The sequence below is a fragment of the Psammomys obesus genome, unplaced genomic scaffold (assembly GCF_907164565.1).
Source record: "Psammomys obesus unplaced genomic scaffold, mPsaObe1.curated_primary_1811, whole genome shotgun sequence".
Lineage (NCBI taxonomy): Eukaryota > Metazoa > Chordata > Mammalia > Rodentia > Muridae > Psammomys > Psammomys obesus.
In genome coordinates, this window is record NW_026590062.1 from 27109348 (window position 1) to 27129620 (window position 20273).

The following is a 20273-nucleotide window of genomic DNA, read 5'->3' on the forward strand; positions in this document are numbered from 1 at the left end:
TCCTAGACATGGCACATTTAGATATGGCTTTAGATAAAGAATCCGAGACTTGGAGGGAGTATTGGCTATTTTGTGCTTATATCTACAAGGCTAGCACAAGTCGTGTATATCATCCTCTGTAAGGCTTAGGAGGCATTGTGAAAGAAGGGACAGAGAGAATGTAAGAGTCTGAAAATAAGAATGACTGTGAACTCACATCGTCTCTACAAAGCACAGCTAGTGTAGTTCTAGAGGCACAACAGCCGCAGATGCCTTTGCTGAGTCTGTACAAGAGTGGAGTGGCCAACAGTCAGGCATGGATGGAGGAGGGACTCTGGCCTCTACTGAATTACCCGCTCCTGGTTGATTCAATGAGGAGAAACATTGCCTTTAGTCATGGTAACTCCTGGTAATCCCTCAAAGCTCCAACAGATAGTCTGATCAAGAAGTCACACAGGTGGCTCCAATTAAACTAAATGGGTTATAAAATAAAACCAAAAGTTATGAATCCTAGAAAAACATGGAGAAGGATGGAAGAGAGATAAGAAATGGTACTGGTGAAAGTAATACCATGAAATACCCAGATAGCAAAATAACTCAGTAAAAATATTTTTTAAAATTTAACAGACTTTGGAAAGAGAAGTACAAGAATTTGAATCTATGATATCCAGCTTCAAGGCTATGTTCTTAAAAAGTCCCTTTAATTTATGCTTTTTTCTCTACAAGTCAGGCCTGTTCTACATAAGCTGGAAGTCTTACCAAGCAGGAAATATTCTGGCCTACTTCTCTCCCACTGCACATGAAATGAGAAGACAGTGGCCCAAGACAGTGTCTATCAAGGTGGTGGGGCTCGATGCTCAGTGGATAGCAATGACACATGCTGGTCATGGCCGCCAGTGAAGATTCAGAGGGCACAGGGCTTCCCTGGAAGGAAAGGCAGTCGTCTGGGGAAGTCCTTTCTAGTTCCATAGAGAGCAGCGTTAACATATTAAAGAATCAAGAACCTGCACAAGCACTCTGGCAGTCCACAATTCAACTTGGATCTTTTCTAAGTGAGGTCTCCCATTCTAGCTCTCTAACAGTCGCATTATTAATAATTTCTCTTTGGCAAAATGAAGGACTGTCTTTCATGTTGGAGCATTTCCCAGGTTTTCTGCTCTCTGGCTGCAGATGCCTGTTGTATGTACCACATATCCAGGCCTGCACAAACAGAACACCAGTGTTGTTAAATGTAAAGATATAAAGTGAATCCAACAATAAAAGACCTGAACATTGTTGGGATGACATCTAAAGTCATCCCCTGCCTCATTCCCTCAGATGGAATACACCTGGGTTCCTCTTCTCTTCAAGGTCATTTAGGGAGTCTGCATCACCCTGGCACTCCAGACCATAGTTTTTCTGTCTTAGAGCTCCTAAGAGAGAAAACAATGTTAATCAAAGGTGATCATCGTTAATACAGCTATATGAGAGAAGGGAGGAAAATCTACACTTTTAAAATTTTGCCCTCCTCTCTTAAAGTGTGAGGGCAGAAAAATAGCAAAATAGGAAGAGGTGTGATATGTTGGAAGCTCTCTTGTCAACATTAATATCCTGTTGTTGTGGGTCACCCATGAAGGAGGGACAGACCTTCCGTAGAGGAGTGTCTGGCTACCCATCGAAGTCTGTCAGTTTCAGATGCTGACGGAAGCAGCCTTGGAGATGACCGAAGGAAATGGAATAGGAAAGCAACATGTAAGAGGCCTAGGAAGCAAGCACCCCATTTCCAAGTGAAGGTTTCATGCAAAGGAGTTGAGTCTTTCACAGCTGAAAATGGAATCTTTAAATAAGCTAAAATAAAAGGATGTATTGGCTTGTGGCAGGTTCTGCAACAAAATACGGCTTTCCTAACACTGTAGGACCTGCCTCTCTGCCTGCTTTATGGGTGCTACTCCTTGAGGAACACACCCATATTTTCTCAAGTCAGCATTTGATGATGGATGTCAAAATACAGGCCATGTATTATGCATATAGCATTACCAATGTAAGGTGTTTACTTGTCAAGTTGAAGAAATTCAAAAACGTCACATCCACTGAATCTGCACAGCTGTCACTTGCAATTTTTCATGCTTCTGAATGCAACTTCTGATGAAAACAGTTTATTTCTTCCCCTTCACTGTTTGAAGGGGGAAAAAAAACAGCTAACATTTAAAATACATGCTCCTGGTTATGCGGTTGGCTGGAAAACAGACACATTCCAAAATTTAGGAAGAATGGACACTAACTCATTCAAAGTGACTTGGTCTGTTTGAGCTGTAATCATATTATGAAAAAAATTAAGTGCAATCGGGAAATGAATACTAAGTAATACTTTGTGTTCTTCCTGAGAGCATAGCACTCGATAGATTATTTATATAAAGAAGAGAAAATGAGAAAGCCCCCTTATATGTCTGTGGCATTTTGTGCTTATGAACCTCCCAAAAGATAGGCAATTACTGAACACCAGACATTCCCAAATGTCAGACTCAGCCCAACCTTGTCCCATTGCTAAGTGGTGACAATCTGTAAAATACAGTCCTTGATCAATTTGGAATTTTGATTTGGAAACCAGGCCAAGTGTCCTTATGCCTTTAAATCCCTCATTCACTGTTAAGCCCTTATAGAGATGAGAAACAAAGATTCAGGTGTGTGACAGACACCTCTAATCCCAGTACTCAGGAGACAGAGGCAGGTGGATTGATGCATGTTCAAGGTCAGCCTGGTCTACACAACAAGTTTCAGAGTAACCATGACCACATGGTAAAGACCTTATTTCCAAAAATATTTATTTCAATTAAATAAAATGAAAATTAAAATCAAACCAAAGTGAATGCTAGCACAGAGCTGACAGCTTCTGTTGCTGTGTGCTTCAGATGGTGTCTTACTAAACTTGATACCACAAATCTTACCCTTTTCATAAATCTCATGAGTTTTTGGTAGTGCCAGGTTGGTTACTTCAGGAATTCAAGGATAGTTCTATTTCTCAGTTCAGACAGTCTCAGCAAGTTATTCTATTCAATGGATGTTCAATCTACTTGGAAGATAGATGTCATGTGTCTTGGAACTGTAAACCTATAAAACAATGCTGGGGGGAGGGGATTTCTCTGAGCCTCTGAGCAGACTCACTCTCACATCTCACGGCAGGAACTATGTGAAACCCCAGGCCTAAGTTCCTCACCAAGCACGAGATGCAATCAGCTGGCTAAAGAGAATTGGCAGAATGAGTTAGGGGGTAACAAACAAAATATTTCAGTGGTTTTAAACAACCGTCATTCTTTTCCACTCAAAATGTTTTATGGGTCAAGGCAGCTGTCCGAGATGGCTATTTAGACTCCATCTCCATAGCGATCCATGTCTTCATAGTAGATGTCATTTGGAAAGAGAAGGGCAAGAGAAGGACAAGAGAAAGCCGGTTACCAGAAGTAATGTGTTTCTTTCCTCGATTTTCACATGCAAGAGTCTTTTGTATGTCCTTCCTAACTAAGGGCAACTAGACACAGTGCTAAGTATTTGACAGGAGAGGGTAAACTATAAGCAGGATAAATATTGATGTAGTCTGGATTTATTAGTATTATTATCGACAATTTATTCACTCCGTATCCCTGTTGCAGCCCCCTCCATCAACTCCTCTCCAACCTAACCTCCCTCCCTCTTCCCCCCATCCCTCTTCCCTAGTCCACTGATAGGGGAAGTCCTCCTTCCCTACCTTCTGACTGTAGCCTATCAGGTCCCATCAGGACTACCTGGATCCTCTCCCTCTGTGGGCTGGTGAGGTCACCCCACCAGGGAGAAGTGATCAAGGAGCAGGCAACCAAGTTCATGTCAGAGACTGTCTCTTCTCCCCTTACTAGGGAACCCACATGGATACTGAGCTATCTATGGACTATATCTGTGCAGGAGTTCTATATCCTCTCTATGTAAGGTCTTTGGTTGATGTATCAGTCTCTGCAGTCCCCCAACCCCTAGCTGGCCCCAACTTTTTTACTTTGTTGGCCTCCATGTGGGGCTTCTATATCCCCTTTCTTCCATAAGACCCCCTGCACTCTGTCTAAATTTTGGCCAGGAGTCCTTCCATCTGCTTCAGTACCCTGCTGGTTGGAGTCTTTCAGAGGACATCTGTGGTAGGCTCCCATCCTGTTCCCTCTCTTCTATCCCTTCCAGTGTCTATCCTGTGTGCCATTCTGAATGAGAATTAAGCATCTTCCCTAGGGTTCTCCTTGTTGTTTAATTTCTTTAGGTCTGTAGATTTTAGCATGGTTATCCTATATTATATTGCTAATATTCACTTATAAGTGAGTATATACTATGCTTATCTTTTTGCTTCTGGGATGCCTCACTTAGGATGATCTTTTCTAGTTCCATCAATTTGCCTGCAAATTTCATAATTTCCTTGTTATAATAGCTGAGTAGTATTTCAGAATATATAAAGAATGTAACAAATTAAACAACAATAAACCAAATAATCCAATTAAAAAATAGGATACAGAGATAAACTGACTTCTGAACAGAGGAATATTGAATGGTGGAGAAACAAACAAAAAATCCCCGACATCCTTAGTCTTCAGGGAAATGCAAATCAAAAGAACTCTGAGATTCCATCTCACACCCATCAGAATGTCTAAGATAAAAAACTCAAGTGACAACACATGCTGGAGAGGATGTAGAAAAAGGGGAACTCTCCTCCACTGCTGATGAGAGTACAAACTTGTACAACCACTTTGGAAATCAATCTGGTGCTTTCTTAGAAACTGGGAATAGTGCTACCTCCAGATCCAACTATAACACACCTGGGCATATATCCAAAAGACACTCAACCATACAACAAAGACATTTGTTTAACTATGTCCATAGTAGCTTTATTTGTAATAGCCAGAATCTGGAAACAACCTAGATGTCCCTCAACTGAAGAATAGATACAGAAAGTGTGGTACATATACACAATGGAATACTAGTCTGGATTTTTAAGGTGTTAGAATTGCTTTAAGTGGTTTCCTATAATGTCCTAAAAATTACTCCTCAGAGTTCATCCTGATACTTAATGACCTATCAATAACATTTGAGGGTTTTGTATGTGTGCCGTACTTTTATCATTTCCAGAATTTCCACTTCTCTGAATTTCTCCCCACTAGGATTCACACCTCCTGGAATGGACAGATCATCGCCTGACAACAGCCCAGTTCATGGGATGTTACGCCAGCCTTCCATCACAACAGGGGTCAACATCCCCATCATCACAGAACTCGGTAGGGGGTCATTGTCAGCTCAGAGGGTGTGTGTTTTGTCTGTCAGACCATGGAGAATATAAGGAAGTTGTCCTGTCCTTTAGCCTTTTAGGCATCATAGGTTGCTATGGGACTTGGGGTGAAAGAGCAAAGACGAAGCGTAAGTATAGATATGGCAGGTTATTTGAAGGAGAAACTGCTCTATCTTTCTTAAGAGACAAATAGACAGTTTCCTTCCTGCTGGCTACTGTTTTCAAAGGAGCATGAGAATGGCTTTGAAATCGGGGCATCTATTTGGGAAGGGGGGGGAAGAGGCAAAAGTTCTTTTAGTGGCTTCTTCCTGAAGGTGCCTCTTCTGAGTGTTCTGTTTCAGAGGCTCCTACAGTTGAAACTCTGCTCAGAACCTCAGCTCAAAGCAGATTCCATCTGAGAATGGATCCCCTTTGAGAACTGGGTCAAATGTTTGTTTGCTCTGCTATGTATCAACTCCATCTTGACCCTGTCTTAGTTGAGATTCTCGCCAAAGATAATTTGCAATGAATGGCCGAAGTATGAATGGAGGTTTGAGCACTATAATCTGTGGCCAATAGAATCCAACTTCTGCCCTCCCCATGCCATTCTCTTGCAGCTTGTGTGAAGTTATAAAACTCCTGAATGGCTCTTGACCCTGAGACAATACAGACTCCCTATTGTCTTAGCTTGAGAATGCTTCCTCTGTTGTTCCCTCACTCTTTTCTTTTTCTCTGTACTTTCCTCCACTCCCTTTCCCCGATCCTTAAATGCCATATCCAATTAGCTAAACCGGGCAAGTTGCCTTTGGTATCAGTCAATCAGGAAAAAAACAGTGGGACGCACATTCTAATGATAACGGAGTTGGGTAAGAAGTGCTTGCCTTTCTTGACATCAGTATTTTCTTTTGTTGTGATCTCGGTGTTTCCAACTCTCATTGGCTTCATTTCACTGGCTGTAACAGAAAGGCTACCCCATGGCACTGCTTTGAATGTGTTTTATTTGTGGCTCTGGTTGGAATCGACTGTCTCGTTCTGGCCTTTCTTAATGATTTTTTTCCCCACACAGCATCAGTAAACCTTTGATCACACCCACCTCACCTGACGGTAGCTGCCAAAGCACCTCTGCTCTAATTCATCTTCTGTGGCCCAAGCCTTTCTCTCTCTCTTTAAAATCCCACATGTGCCCCCTCTCCCCTGCCTCCTCCCTATATTCCTCTTCCAACATGCTGTCAGTTTGACTGACATGTCTTCACAGCTCTCAGAGGAAGTCAAAGGAGAAATATAAAAATTTTAAGATAAGAAATCCTAGAGAGTGCCTTCCCTCCAGCTGTTTATTTTTCTTTATTCTGACTTTATTTGCCTTTTTCCCCCTACTAGGCCCTTTCTCAGAAGTTCTTCTGAAACCATAAAAAGCAGCCGGTTCCCAGGAGATCTTTTCTTACTAAAGCCAGATTCCAAGAAGGGTGCAGAACAGGCAGATGGCCCTACACTCTGACCCCCGCCCTGCTGGCCCAAAGCCTTCCCTGGGAGGCTCACAGCAGATTTATCTTGAAGATAAAGGCCCCTGGTCATGACTGCATTTGTCAGGCTCTTCCATGGTTCCCCATGACTTGGTTAATAACCCACGAAGGGCACCCATCATCAGTGGCTCTCAGAACTGGAGATTGATCTTCTAAATAGACACAACAAAGGACTTCTTGGCAGAGACGTAGGAGGAGGAGTGGGGAGCACCTGTCTTCATAGGACTCACAAATGAAATGAACACTCTAGTTTCTTGGCCCCCAAATATATTTCAAAATAAGAGAGGAGGCTTTTAACACAGTAATCTTGCTTGTGAGGTGTCTAGAAAAGAAGGAATAAATTGTCCACCATGCAGCCCTGCGTTGTTGTCGGATAGAGCTATTTGTCAGGACACATTCACTCAGGTCAAGGAATATCACACTATTTTCTGTTTCCAACAACAGGAGAGGTGTCTTTTTCATGTTTAGTGCTGTTGGCTAAAAGCCTGGTTTTCTCCATTGCTCTTCTTAGGACCATAGGACCATAAAAGACCAAGTAAGCTAAGCTCATGTACCCCAGAATACTGTATGGAAAATTCACCCAAACGTCCCTGGTACAGATACCTACAGCAGTTTTCCTAAAACAGTCATGCCAAGAATTTCTTTTTTTTTTCATTTGGAATCTACGTGCTATTAACTGACTAGAGCATCCTGATATTTGATTAGTGGAAAAGGAAAGCAAAAAGCTTTGGGGCTCAGGATACAAGGCAGCAGTTTGGTTATCAGGTCCCCTGGTGCTCTTTCTTGCCAGATTTTTTTCCTTTGTGTTTAGAGCTTGGGCCACTTTTCCTTCTAATCTTAAGGCTAGTTTCTCTCATAGTCACACCACTATCCTCACACCACTCCTTCTCCAACCTTACCCCTGCAAATATTCCCCCCTTGTCACCTGCCCTGAGATGTATGCTCTGTTACATTGCTACAAACATACCTGTGAAGTGATTCTAGAGATTGGCATGGGGTAAAGTGTTTGCTGTGCTACCATGAGGACCTAAGTGCTGACCCTCAGCATGCATAGCCAAGCTGAGCATGGCAGTGTATAGCTTGTAATTCCAGCCCTTGAGACAGTGACGAAGGATCCCTGAGGCTTGCTGGCCAGGTAGTCTAGCTGAATTAGTAAGCTCCAGATTTAGTTGAGAGACCCTGCCTCAGAAAGTAATGTAGAAAGTGACAGAGGAAGACGACTAATGTTAACCTCTACTTTCCACATGAACACAGACATAAACACACATGTACATGAACACACACAAAGACATAGAGGCAACCAAGGCCAAATCTATTTTAAGACTGTAACATTCTAATCCTCATCCATCCCAATACTCCCAATGACAAAGGCTCCTGAAGTTTCCATGAGAAAGAACTTTGTTTGAAGCTATTTAACACACTATTTTCCAACTATATTTGATTACCTCCATTTTGGGGAAATGTCTTTGCTACTTCTTATTACCCATGTAGTTGCTATTCTGGGAAATTGGCATGGATTCCAGCTGTTATCTTTCTACAATTGGGAATCCTAGAACAGCAGGCAAGCTCTTCACTGAAACTTGGCTCTTACCTTGACATCTTCTTTCAGTAGCCTATACTGTTAGATTGCTGAATATCCAGAGTTGCTTCTTCTACTTGGGGCCACACGAATGTCATGCCATCTCTTCCCCATATCATTATACAGAAGGAAGAGATACTGTTCCAGTTGGAATGATGGTACAAACACCATCAGCTGCTGTTGTGAATAAATAAAACCTTCTTCTAATGCATCTGAGCTCTAGGCTTACATTTTCTGATTCCCAGAGTAGAAATACTGTGATCTTTACAACATACTTTTAGAATATCAGAAGACAAACTTAAGGAGTTGGGATTTAGTTAGTTGATGTAGAATGCTTGCTTAACATTAACAAAGCTCTGGGTTCAATCCCTAGCACTTCATAAACTGGGTGTGGTAGTCCACACCCATAATCCCTGCACTATAGAGGTGGAAGGAAAGTATCCAAAGTTTACCTTAATCTTCCACTACATAGTGAGTTTGAAGCTAACCTAGGACATATGACACTGATGAGAAGGGAGACAGACAGACAAAGTAAGAGAAACATGGAGATAGACAGAGACAAAGAGAAACAGAGACAGGAAAAAGGTAAGGCAAAATTACAACAAACCTGGTTTTTGATATCTTAAAAAACAATTATTTCTCTTGTATGTGGATGAGTGTTTGCGGTATGTTGGGTTCCCTGGAGCTAGAAAGCTAACAGAGTCCTTTCAAGAACAGCCAAGTGGTCTTAATCTCGGAGCCATCTCGACCCTGCCTGGTTTAGAAATCTTAATCTGTTTTACTTATAATTCCAACTATAGGGGAGGGGCAGGGGCCAATAACAAAATGGTTCCTCATATTTGGCCCACTATAAGAACAGGAGATATATATATGTATATATATATATATATATATATATATATATATATATACATATATATATATATATATCTCCAGAGAAAAGGAAGTAAAAGATGAGAGAGAAAAATGAGGCTTGGACAGTCTTGAAACCTGTCTTATTTGAATCCAGTTTGAACACTAAACCACTTGTGATTGGCTGATTCCAAGCTACCTATCACATAAGGTAATTTACACATGGAGTAAGGCTACAGTTCACGACATGTTCAACTAAAAGCTGAACATGAAATAAGCATGGAGGCAGCTTAGGACTTACCATAATTCAGTTTAACAGAACCATTTGGTGGGTTCATAAGTAAGCCTTTAGTGTTTCTGAGAGGAGCAGAGACGGGCTGGACATTTTCATAATGTAATTAGTTGATAGGTAATTGTGATAGCACCTTCCATTTATTCAGTGCATGGCATGCCCTGGGTCCTGGATCAAACTCACCAAATCTGGTCTTTTAGGAGTTTTTGAGAGAATGCGTAATTTTCCCATTGTCCAGTGAGAGCATCTTAGCTGTAGGCAGAATCACGAAATGCTTTGCCAAAGAAGCTGGTGACAAAATCAGACTGGACACTTTCACCCGCTCTACTGTAATTCACTTGCTACTGAGACAACTGGGACCCAAACATGTTCAAATTTGGAAAAATCACAGCAAAGATTTGCTTCGATCAGAGTCATTGTCCTGGGGGGGAGGGCAGAAGGTGGTGTCAATTTAAAAATAATCCCACACCTAGCCTTTTATCCTATTATAATTTATTCTGACTCATACAGTAAACAAAAGGAGTTTTTGTGGTTGTTTTAAGGAAAGTTGTCAAGAAAGTTCCTTTAAAAAATTAAAACAATAACTCTCTGAAAGCGAATTAGCTGCAGATAGATTCAGAAAGAAGTTGGAGAAAGGAAACTTCATCTGTTCTCTTCCTACAACTGCATTGATTGTTCTGATGTCACAAGCATACCTCTCCCCAACTCTACACACTTGCCCCCATCACTTGCTCAAGCCAAGACAGGAATACAAGTTAATTTATAATTTAGTTTTGTATAAGTTAAAGACATCTGAGAAACACAACACATTAGTCTGTGGGTGTATGGGAGAAGAGTCCTTGGGGGCTTCTCAGATGACAGTGAAGGAAGGTATCTCGCCCTGGCCATGTCTTCTAGAACACAGAGAAGACAGAGCTGTTTAGAAAGGGAAAGAGAGTGCTGGCAGGTTTGCGTAGAAAGTCAGAAAACAGCAGGAGGCATTTAGGATCCATTCCTGATTGTTCAGTAGGATTCATTGGGCCTTATTCAGAGGCCAGGCACACCAGGTACTACCCAGGACCATCCTTGGCATTAGATGTGGGTTCTGTCTGAGGCTAAATTTCTTGCCATTTGCCTTTGCTACGTTTCTGGCCCATTGCTTTTCCTTCTGAATAAGTTGCTTTCTTTTCTTTGCAGCTAACCTTCCCATCCCAGCATGGCTACTCATCATCAAATTATGTCCATCTCTCAAAGGACTTGGCTACCAAAAAATGCCCTAGGGTGTTTCTTGGTCATGATAACAAAGGACTGGTCAACACCATCATCTTGGTAGTTGTTAGCACTTGCCGTGGAGCAAACCTGTTTTTGCCAGTCCTTAGCAGTTGGCATGGAGCAAGTCTGCTTGACCTCATTGCTTAGAAGTTAAAGCAATACTGTAGGAGCAGACCATTGAGTCCAGTGCTGGCTAAACCCAAGAGCCATCAACAGCTTCTGCCATGCTTGTTTCTTTTGCAGTAATTCGGTGTCTCTCACCCAGTCACTTAGTATCTCTCTGGCTTCACTAACCCATGTATAGTCTTCAGTGCTAATTCTTATTTTATGCCTTTTCTAGTGAATGATACTAATGTTCAGTTTTTGGACCAAGATGATGACGATGACCCTGACACAGAGCTGTACCTCACTCAGCCCTTTGCATGTGGGACAGCGTTTGCCGTCAGCGTCCTGGACTCACTCATGAGTGCGGTGAGTTGTCTAGCTTCTTTTTCTCCACTCAAGGGATGGGATACACACCCATGGACCATATCCAAAGTAGGAGACACTGGCAAGATCTTGAGCTGCACATGGGAAAGAGCAGAAGTTCATGAACTTTACTCTCTAGAAAAGACACCAATACTTATCAATCACTTTAGTAAATGTTGATTATAAATTCCTCAACATTCAGGGAAGACAGGGAGAGCTATGGCTTGGATAAGAAAAACACTCCTTAAGGAAATAAATATTTCATACCAAGATGTGAGGCTCTTTCAAGGAAGACAAAACAAACCAAGCCACAATGAGGAAGGGACAGGGAAGACATTAAAGTCATGTTCATGGTTTGAGTCCACTTCATGCTGAAGAGTGATATGGTCAGGTTCATGTCTGAAAGTAGTTGCTTTGTCGGCTAGGTGGAGATGTCTTGGACAGGCAAGATTGGGGGTGGTATCTATATAAGCGCGGCTTCTAGCTGGAGGGAGGACAGTGCTGACAGTGATACAGGCAGGTGGGTGGGTTTAAGTATTCACTGGCAAAACTGGGAACATTTAGAATAGCCTGAATGTGAACAGTAAAAAGGACAGTGTACCAAGGGTGACACCAAAGTCCCTGCCTGTCACTAATAAGTGGTCCTTGGGTAGGGGCCAGGCACAGATCTCTTCTCTGCTGAAGGGCGGGCACAGAATGATGGTAAAGAAAAGGGCTTGTTTCTCCTGCTCAGATGCAGCCCATGGGCAGCCCAGTCCCCAAGTGGGTTCCCTAGTAAGGGGAGCAGGTGTAGTTACTGGCATTAACTCAGTTGCCTGCTCCTTGATCACCTCCCCCCCAGCGAGGTGGCCTCACTAGGGCACAGAGGAAAAGAATCCAGATAGTCCTCATGAGACTAGGGTCAGATAGTAGGGGAGGAGGACCTCCCCTGTGAGTGGACATAGGGAGGAAAGACGGAGGGAAGATGAGACTAGGAGAAGATGAGGGAGGACGCTAAAGCTGGGTTACGAAGTAAATAAATTGTAATAAATGATAATAATAAAGAATGAAAAATAAAGAAAAGGGGTTGTTGACTTAGATATCAATATTAATAATATTATTTGATGATGATCAATATATTTTGATAATATCAATGTTGATATTATCAAGTTATTAACTTGATAGGTATCAAATGGTCAAGCCATTTGTTTTCCTGTTTTTTTTTTGTAATCCCCCAATAATTAATAATTAAGAGTGGATTCCAGCATAGTGGAAGTATCATTCATTGCAACAGATGACAGCAGACATTTAGAATGAGCCACGACAGGTACTGGGAATTGTTCCCAATAGTGTCTTTCTTTACCAGATAGAAGATGCTCTTCATTTTGCAATAGTCAAATTGGCAAACTGTGAAAATGGGGGTGTGGGCTGGATAAAAACTGACCTTTGTAGAACCCATGGAACAGAGTTTTATCGAGCACACTAAACTGTAAACATAGCTCTGAGGGTGTTTTTCCATACATATATTCTCACATTGCTAAAGAAGTTTGCTCTCTTTATCGTGTTAAGCAACCTATATGCTAATTATGCATTATTATCATCTATTCATTAAAACTAATCCCAAAAGGATTACTGTGTGAGGAAAGAGGAAGACATGGGGCTTTCAGAGACAAATTTAGGTTATTCTATATTACCAAATGTGGTACAAATGTAAGCATATCTTAATGAAATATCAGAATTATGGTTTAAAAATAATTATAACATTCATCTGAATGAAGGTTGACTGGTGGCTTTTTAAGCCAATGAGAAGAACCAGTGGGCCCTACAGAGGCGCCCCCCTCCCCCCAGTTTCCTGAGATGTTGTGATTGACCCTAGAGCTGCTGGTGAGGTTGTCTCAGTTCATAGAAACTCCTGAGCAGGCTGGGAAGGACAATAGATACTACATGACATGCTCAGTAAAAACCAGGTTCTCTGTGAGGAGCCAAATCGTGTCTCTTTAGAAATGTCACTTTTCTGATCCTAGTTCCAGAGATTTTAGAACACTGATCTTACTGAAAGGCAAGTGTGCTGTTAATGGTATATATATGTATATTTATATATGTATATATAATGTATATATAATTAACATATATATGTTAATTTTGTTTTGTTTTTCAGAACTATAAAATACTGGAAGAGTTTTTTTTAATCTCAATTTTATTTTTGTAATTTTTCAATTTAATTTTATTTTTTGTGCATTGGTATTTTGTGTGTATTCATCTGTATGAGAGTGTTATATCCCCTGGTACTGGAGTTGTGAGTACTGGGAATCGAACTCAGGTCCTCTGGAAGAGCAGGCAGTGCTCTTAACCACTGAGCCATGTCCCCAGCCCTAAAACTCAAATTCATAACATTTATGTTTATGCACAGAAGGTCAATGTGCTCCAGGTTGGACCAGATATATCATTTATTAAGAGTATGTTTTCATAAATTATTGAGGATTTTCTAATAGTGAAGCTGTACAGATGGGCAAGTCAAACACTCATGAAGCTGCTAATTAGAAGTGATGCAACTGAAACGTCTACATAGTCAAAGGGGAATGTGACTACCAGCATTGAGATGGCCATATGACAGTGGAGGCAGGGCACATCTGGATGTGAGTTGTCAGACTAACCATTGATAGCATCACTAGAGACTCAGTTCTCCGAAACACAGATAAGAGATGAACTGATTTCTAAAAATTATTTTCAAAGGTCATCCCCAACCTCTTTTGATACCAAATTGAAGTGCTTGGGACAAAGTGGCTTGGGCCATATAAATATGATAGCCTGGAAGCAGCATTTCTTTTACATTCTAGCCTAGAGAAAAGGGTTCCTGAAACCTAGCCCTTATTCCTCATACTTATCATCAGTAACATTAGTTATCGAGGGCCAGGAGCTGTGTGACACACTTAAGCAATGTGGTCTGATCTCTCAGACCATAGTGTGAACAAGTCAGGTTTAAACATTGGAGCAAGGCATATTAACAGACCCACTTACAGTAACTTTTCAAGTCACCAATCAAAATTTTTAGCCAAAATAATACCTGTGATTTCTTTGTATTCCACCCTAACCTCATCTATGAAAAAAATTTAGATCTCAATTAACAAGACTGATGCTAGGAAGGGCTAAAAGAGGCTCCTGCAAACAGCCAACATCTATACCCAGGCACCATCACAACACCTACACAGATCTCTCTGGATATTAGTGATCTCCTTTTCCCAGCACTACTCCCCACGTTGCCATTCATTCAAGGAATCAACACTCCCTGATAATCACCTCTCATCACTCAACTCCTGCTGGCTTCCTACTTTGCTAAAAGAATAATGCTTTTAGTTCATTGTGGACCTTCCTGTAATTGATATAGGGCTATGTCAGAAGTACCCTTTTGGCTCTATTCAACAGGCTGACAACAGAAACCCCATGATGGGAGGAATAGTTATCCTTATGGATAATTCTTCTTTAAGGAGAACAATTCAATTGAGAAATGAAGTTTTCAGAATGATCCCTGATTGCTTCTCTCTCTGCACCCCTATCATCTGGAATTCAGTTGAGACCAACTCTTAATTGTGTTGTGAACAACTCCCTGTGCCTTTGTGGTAACTGGATAAGGACACAGGGATGTGAAGGTCTTTCATCAAGCAGACATGTATGAAAACAAAGCCAAAGATTTGTTATTTACATGCACATACACATGGCTGTGTCTGTTTACTTATTCTGTCTCCTGCACACATTCATACACACATACTTTAAAAGAGTAGTTCTCAACCTTTGGGTCAAGACTGCTTTGGGGATCAAATGACCCTATCAGAGGAGTTACCTAAAAGTATTGGAAAACACAGATATTTACACTACAATTCATAGCAATGACAAGATTACAGTTAAGGAGTTGCAATGAAAATAATTTTATGGTTTCGAATCACACAGTATTAAAGGGTCATAGCATTGGACAAGCTGAGAACCATTGCTTTAGAAAGATAAGACTCAGAAACTTTATGGATAGATGAGTCAGAAGTCTACAGGAGAGATATTCTGTATTTTCATGTCTTATAGGACCTGGCCTCTTGATGTCAGAAATGACTAGATTTGTGTTAGCAGGACTGGGTACCATGGGTGTACCCCACCTGGCCTTCTGTCTGTACTTCCTGAGGGGCCAAACCCTGGGTGAGCCTTATGTTGAAGGCTCAGCTGTCAGCCTAGCATAAACCAGTGCCCCTCTAGAGATGCCAGCAAGTTATTGTTCATGACTCGTCTCTTATCCTCCATCCGAGAGCCTCCATTCCTTCTCTCACAGGCAGACACAGCCCACAGGTGCAGCCACGGCAGATGGGCTAACAGCAGTGTTGTGTCTGAGCAGCAGACAGCAGGTTGTTGTGCTGGACCCAAGAACATGCCCCTTGCTGCTACACCAGGCAAGGCAGATCCAGGAGAAAATAACTGAAATAGTGCCCATTGCTCATGAGAGAAAAACATACTAAAAATAAAAATCCACACCAAGAAAACTAGCAAATATAAAATATGGCAGATATGACATGGAAAATGACAATTTTAGTGCAATTATAGACGAAAGGCAGAGTGCCATTAACGTTAAGGCGATGTTATTAAAAGATGTGTTAATTTTCAGTTAAATTTTCTATAAAAGACCAATTAGTTTAAAAGGCTTGACAGCATTAACTGTGAAACATAAGCTCCAGTAATTATACTTAAAAAAAAAAAAAAAAACAGCAGGAAGATGCGCTGGTGAGGTGGAATGGTGCCCACGGAGGCCAGTGCACAGTAGGATAGGTGGCGCTGCGGATTTAGCATTTTCTTCCGCAATTCCTTGATCCTTGTTCCAGCCCTTCATGACCCAAGGACCCAACACTCGAGGTCAAGGGAACTTCATGTATGGTTGAAGGCAGACTTCCTTATTAGAATGAGAACACAGGGGCAGACAGGGGGGCGTATTCTAAATTGGCTGCATTAAGAGGTGACTGTTCTTTTTTATAAGCTACAGTTCATTGAGTACTAGTTACATATGGGAAATTACACAAATTTTCGTGTTTAACACTAGTCTATAAAATTGTGATTTTTCTTTTTTCTTCTCCATTAATGTGGATGAGGGGTCCAAGCTTCTGAAAAACTTTGGTAATTTTCCCATTACCATAGCTATTGAGTAGCCAAGAAAGGATTAAAGGCTATATCGTAGGGGACGAGTGAGGTGGGCTAGAGGCAAATGCCCTTTCTGTTAAACATGAGAATTTGATCAGGAATCACACGAAAGAGAAAATTAACACCCCCAAATTTATTCTCTGCCTTCCGCAAACACACCATAGCCCAACACAAACAAATATAATAAGAAATTAAAAACTCACAATCAGAATGCCGGCTTGCTCTACTACAAAGAAAGCCTTCCTGAGAAAGTGCTGACCCTGTCTTCACGGGAAGAAGATGCCTACGGATTCTTTAGACTGCACAGGTGTTCTGATTGCAGGCACCAAACAAAACTCTAACTCATCCCTCTTTTGCAACCCACCAACAAGATGACACAGGATTGGGCAGGATGTCTCTGGACTAATTCCTTTTGGTCTACAGGTTTCACACACAAGTCCCTCCTAAGGCTCCCAGTACATCTGCCGTGGACTTGGTCCATGGTAGGGCATGGCAAAGTCTGGAGGAGCAGAAGAGTGTGAGAGACAGAGGTTCATGCCTGCGCTTTATAATCTCACTTCATACTCAGTAAATCCTCTGTGCCAGAATTTTTGTTAATCTAAAACATAATTGTGAATTCTGGCTGCTTTAGCATCTACAAGGATAGTCTTTGATAGTTGACATTTGTAGCCCTAGTGTTTGTTTTGCCCTCAGATACTGAAACAGCCCGTTCCTCTGAACAAAGGCCTGAAACAGTGCTTGATCAAAGATTCTGAATGTTCAATCACCTGTGAAACCCTGTCTCTTGCTTTCAAGTGGAACCACTGATGAACAATTTTGAGACTTTCTCTCTGAACTGCATACAAACACAGGCCACTCCAGGGATTACTTGGTACTCAACAAGTGCCAGTGCTTCTGTATAAATCATTTCAATACTGAAAGGTATACGTGTTGAGTTAAAATCCTAACAATTCAACCAGATTATATCCTTCCACCTTGACTTTATTTGTGTATTCCAGCAGGTAACTCTATCATACTCATTATCTAAAGTAAATGGACTGCAGTTTCATATAGAGAAAGATAGCTATGTTCCTTTTGGAAATTTTAGGAGGCACAAGAACATAGAAAAATAGTTAAGAGGTCTCTATTCCCAAGACCAAAGAAAAGTGTTTAATATTTTGATTCTTTTTTTAACGAGGTGTATATATGTATGTGTTTTTATAGGTAGGTAGGTGGATGGATGAATAGGTAGATAGGTAGGTAGGTAGACAGACAGATAGAACTTTTAAATCTTGGTTAATTCTTTCTTTTTAGTTAATATTTTGTTGGGAGAACTTAGCATGTTGTATTTTTAAATGTCACAATTTGCAAAGCTTCTACAGGATTTTATGATGCTCTCTTTTAGGATATACCACAGTCTTTTACTCTATTGTTGGGTACTTCAAAATATTTTGCTACAATAACACCCCTTTGTCTCAGCTTTGAGTCACTGTAATAGATACTTGAAATAGTCAATTTAGGTAAGAGAAAGATTGGTTTAGGCTCATGGTTTTGGAGCTGTCAGCTCATGACCGGTTGGCCTGACTGCCTCAGACCATTTTTGAAGCAGTGCATTATGGTACATGCTGTAGTGGAGCAAAACTGTTTCCCTCATGGTTCTGACAGCTAAGACAGAAAAGAGAGGCTAAAATTCCACAGTCCTTTGTAAGGATGTGTTCTCAATGACCAGACTTTCTTCCAGGTTCCACCTTTTGAGGGTTCTACAACCTTTCAATAGCACCAAGCTGGAGAGATCTCATCTAGAACCATAGCACACAGGATCAAGCATTTTGACTTCAATCTTGGAACAAGTAACAGTGCATTTCTTTGAGGCAAACCCTCTGGGTTTTTAGCAGATATGAACCTTTGTAAAGCTCATGATCACATTTTCCTGAATATAACCCAGGAGCAAGTATGCCCACACAATTCCATTATGAGTGTGCAAATGCCATCTCTTGTACTGTAGTGTTCTGTGTTGTCATTTTCCCTAGGAGGACATTTAACTGTGTTATGATAGTTTTAAATGTATACGTTTTAATATGTAGGTAGTCATATAAATATATTTTATTTTATTTTGACAATTTCACAGTTATAATTCTCAAACACTTGTTGTGTAGAAATGACTATCAAAAGAGATGAATAATTTAGCTGTGTTTTAATGTAATTATTTTATACTTCCTTTCCTCTTTTATAACTTAAAATAAATATTTTCACAGTAAAAAAATCTATGAAATAAATAAAATAGAAAAAATTTCAGATCAAGAATTTGTTTTTCACAAAATACAGACGTATCTGTCAGTTTGAGTCTGTGTTTTTAACGTGATTTTGAGTCCCAGTGCTTTTTAGATTCTACTTAAAATTTCTCTTTACTAATATGTACTCTTACCAAACCATAATTCTCTGGGAACATGTTTGGTTCCTCGCACCCTAGTGAAGCAGCTCAGAACTGCCTGTAACTCTAGCTCCAGGGGTTAGGCACCCTGTTATGGCCTCCACAGACAGCTTATTGCATACCCCCCACATGATTTAAAATAAAACAACCTTTAAAAAGGAAGTGAATAAATTCGTTAGTACTCACAGATCCAGAAACATTCCTATTTTTCACAGATTAAACTGGCAGTTTTCTATCCTATAGAATTCTCAAAACAAAACTATCATTTCAAACTTAGGCGACATGTCTTTTATGTTTGTTAGAGAAATCTCAGTTTACCTAATTTTGTACCTTCTTTCTGAGATGAGTGTTGCTGGTCACCTCCTTCACTGTTTAATAATTTTTTTTATTTTTTATGTTATTAATTACAGTTTATTCACTTTGTATCCCCCCTGTGGCTTCCTCTGTCTTCCCCTCCCAACCCCACCCTCCCTTCCCCTTCTCCACCCATGCCCCTCCTCAAGTTCACTGATACGGGAGGTCCTCCTCCCCTTCCTTCTGATCCTAGTCTATCAGGTCTGATCAGAAGAGGCTACATTGTCTTCCTCTGTGGCCTGGTAAGGCTGCCCCCACCCCCTCAGGGGGAGGTGATCAAAGAGCAGGCCAATCAGTTCCCATTACTATGGAACCCATTTGGACACTGAACTGCCATGGGCTACATCTGTGCAGGGGTTCTAGGTTACCTCCATGAATGGTCCTTGGTTGAAGTATCAGTCTCAGAAAAGGCCCCTGTTCCTAGATTTTTTGGTTCTGTTGCTCTCCTTGTGGAGCTCCTGTCCTCTCCAGGTCTTACTATCTCCCCCTTCTTTCATAAGATTCCCTGCCCTCCGCCCAAAGTTTGGCTATGAGTCTCAGCATCTGCTCTGATACCCTGGAGCATAAAGTCTTTCGGAGGTTCTCTATGGTAGGCTCCTGTGCTATTCCCTGTTTTCTCCTTCTTCTGATATCCAGAGGGCTAATATCCAGAATATATAAAGAACAAAAGATGTTAAACAGCAACAAATCAGTTAATCCAATTAAAACATGGGGTACAGAGCTAAACAAAATTCTCAATAGAGGAATATTGAATGGCAGAGAAACACTTAAAGAAATGCTCAACATCCTTAGTCATCAGGAAAATATAAATCAAAACAATAAAAAACTCAAGTGACAACACATGCTGGAGAGGATGTGAAGAAAGGGGAACCCTCCTCCATTGCTGGTGGTAATGTAAACATGTACAGCCACTTTGGAAATCAATCTGGCATTTTCTCTGACAAATAGGAATAGCGCTTCCTCAAGATCCAGCTATACCACTTCTAGGCATATATCCAAAATATGCTCAAGTATACAACAAGGACTTTTGCTCAACCATGTTTGTAGCAGCTTCATTTGTAATAGCCAGAAGCTGGAAACAACCCAGATGCCCCTCGGTTGAGGAATGGGTACAGAAATTGTGGAACATCTACACAATGGAATACTACTCAGCAATAAAAAAAAAAAAAAAA

General features: G+C 41.0%; 1 protein-coding gene across 5 annotated transcripts in view; it reads left to right on the plus strand.

The window, feature by feature from the left end:
* The window catches only part of Kcnma1 (potassium calcium-activated channel subfamily M alpha 1), a 680238-nt gene that overhangs the window by 639056 nt on the left and 20909 nt on the right, over positions 1 to 20273 (plus strand). For 4 of the 5 annotated variants that reach the window (XM_055605733.1, XM_055605734.1, XM_055605730.1 and 1 more), the window contains 2 exons: positions 5124 to 5237; positions 11062 to 11192. In XM_055605733.1, the coding sequence (XP_055461708.1) occupies positions 5124 to 5237; positions 11062 to 11192 (245 nt within the window). Of the gene's footprint in view, positions 1 to 5123; positions 5238 to 6012; positions 6094 to 11061; positions 11193 to 20273 lie in introns of all 5 variants that reach the window. The other variant, XM_055605732.1, reaches the window with a different exon arrangement.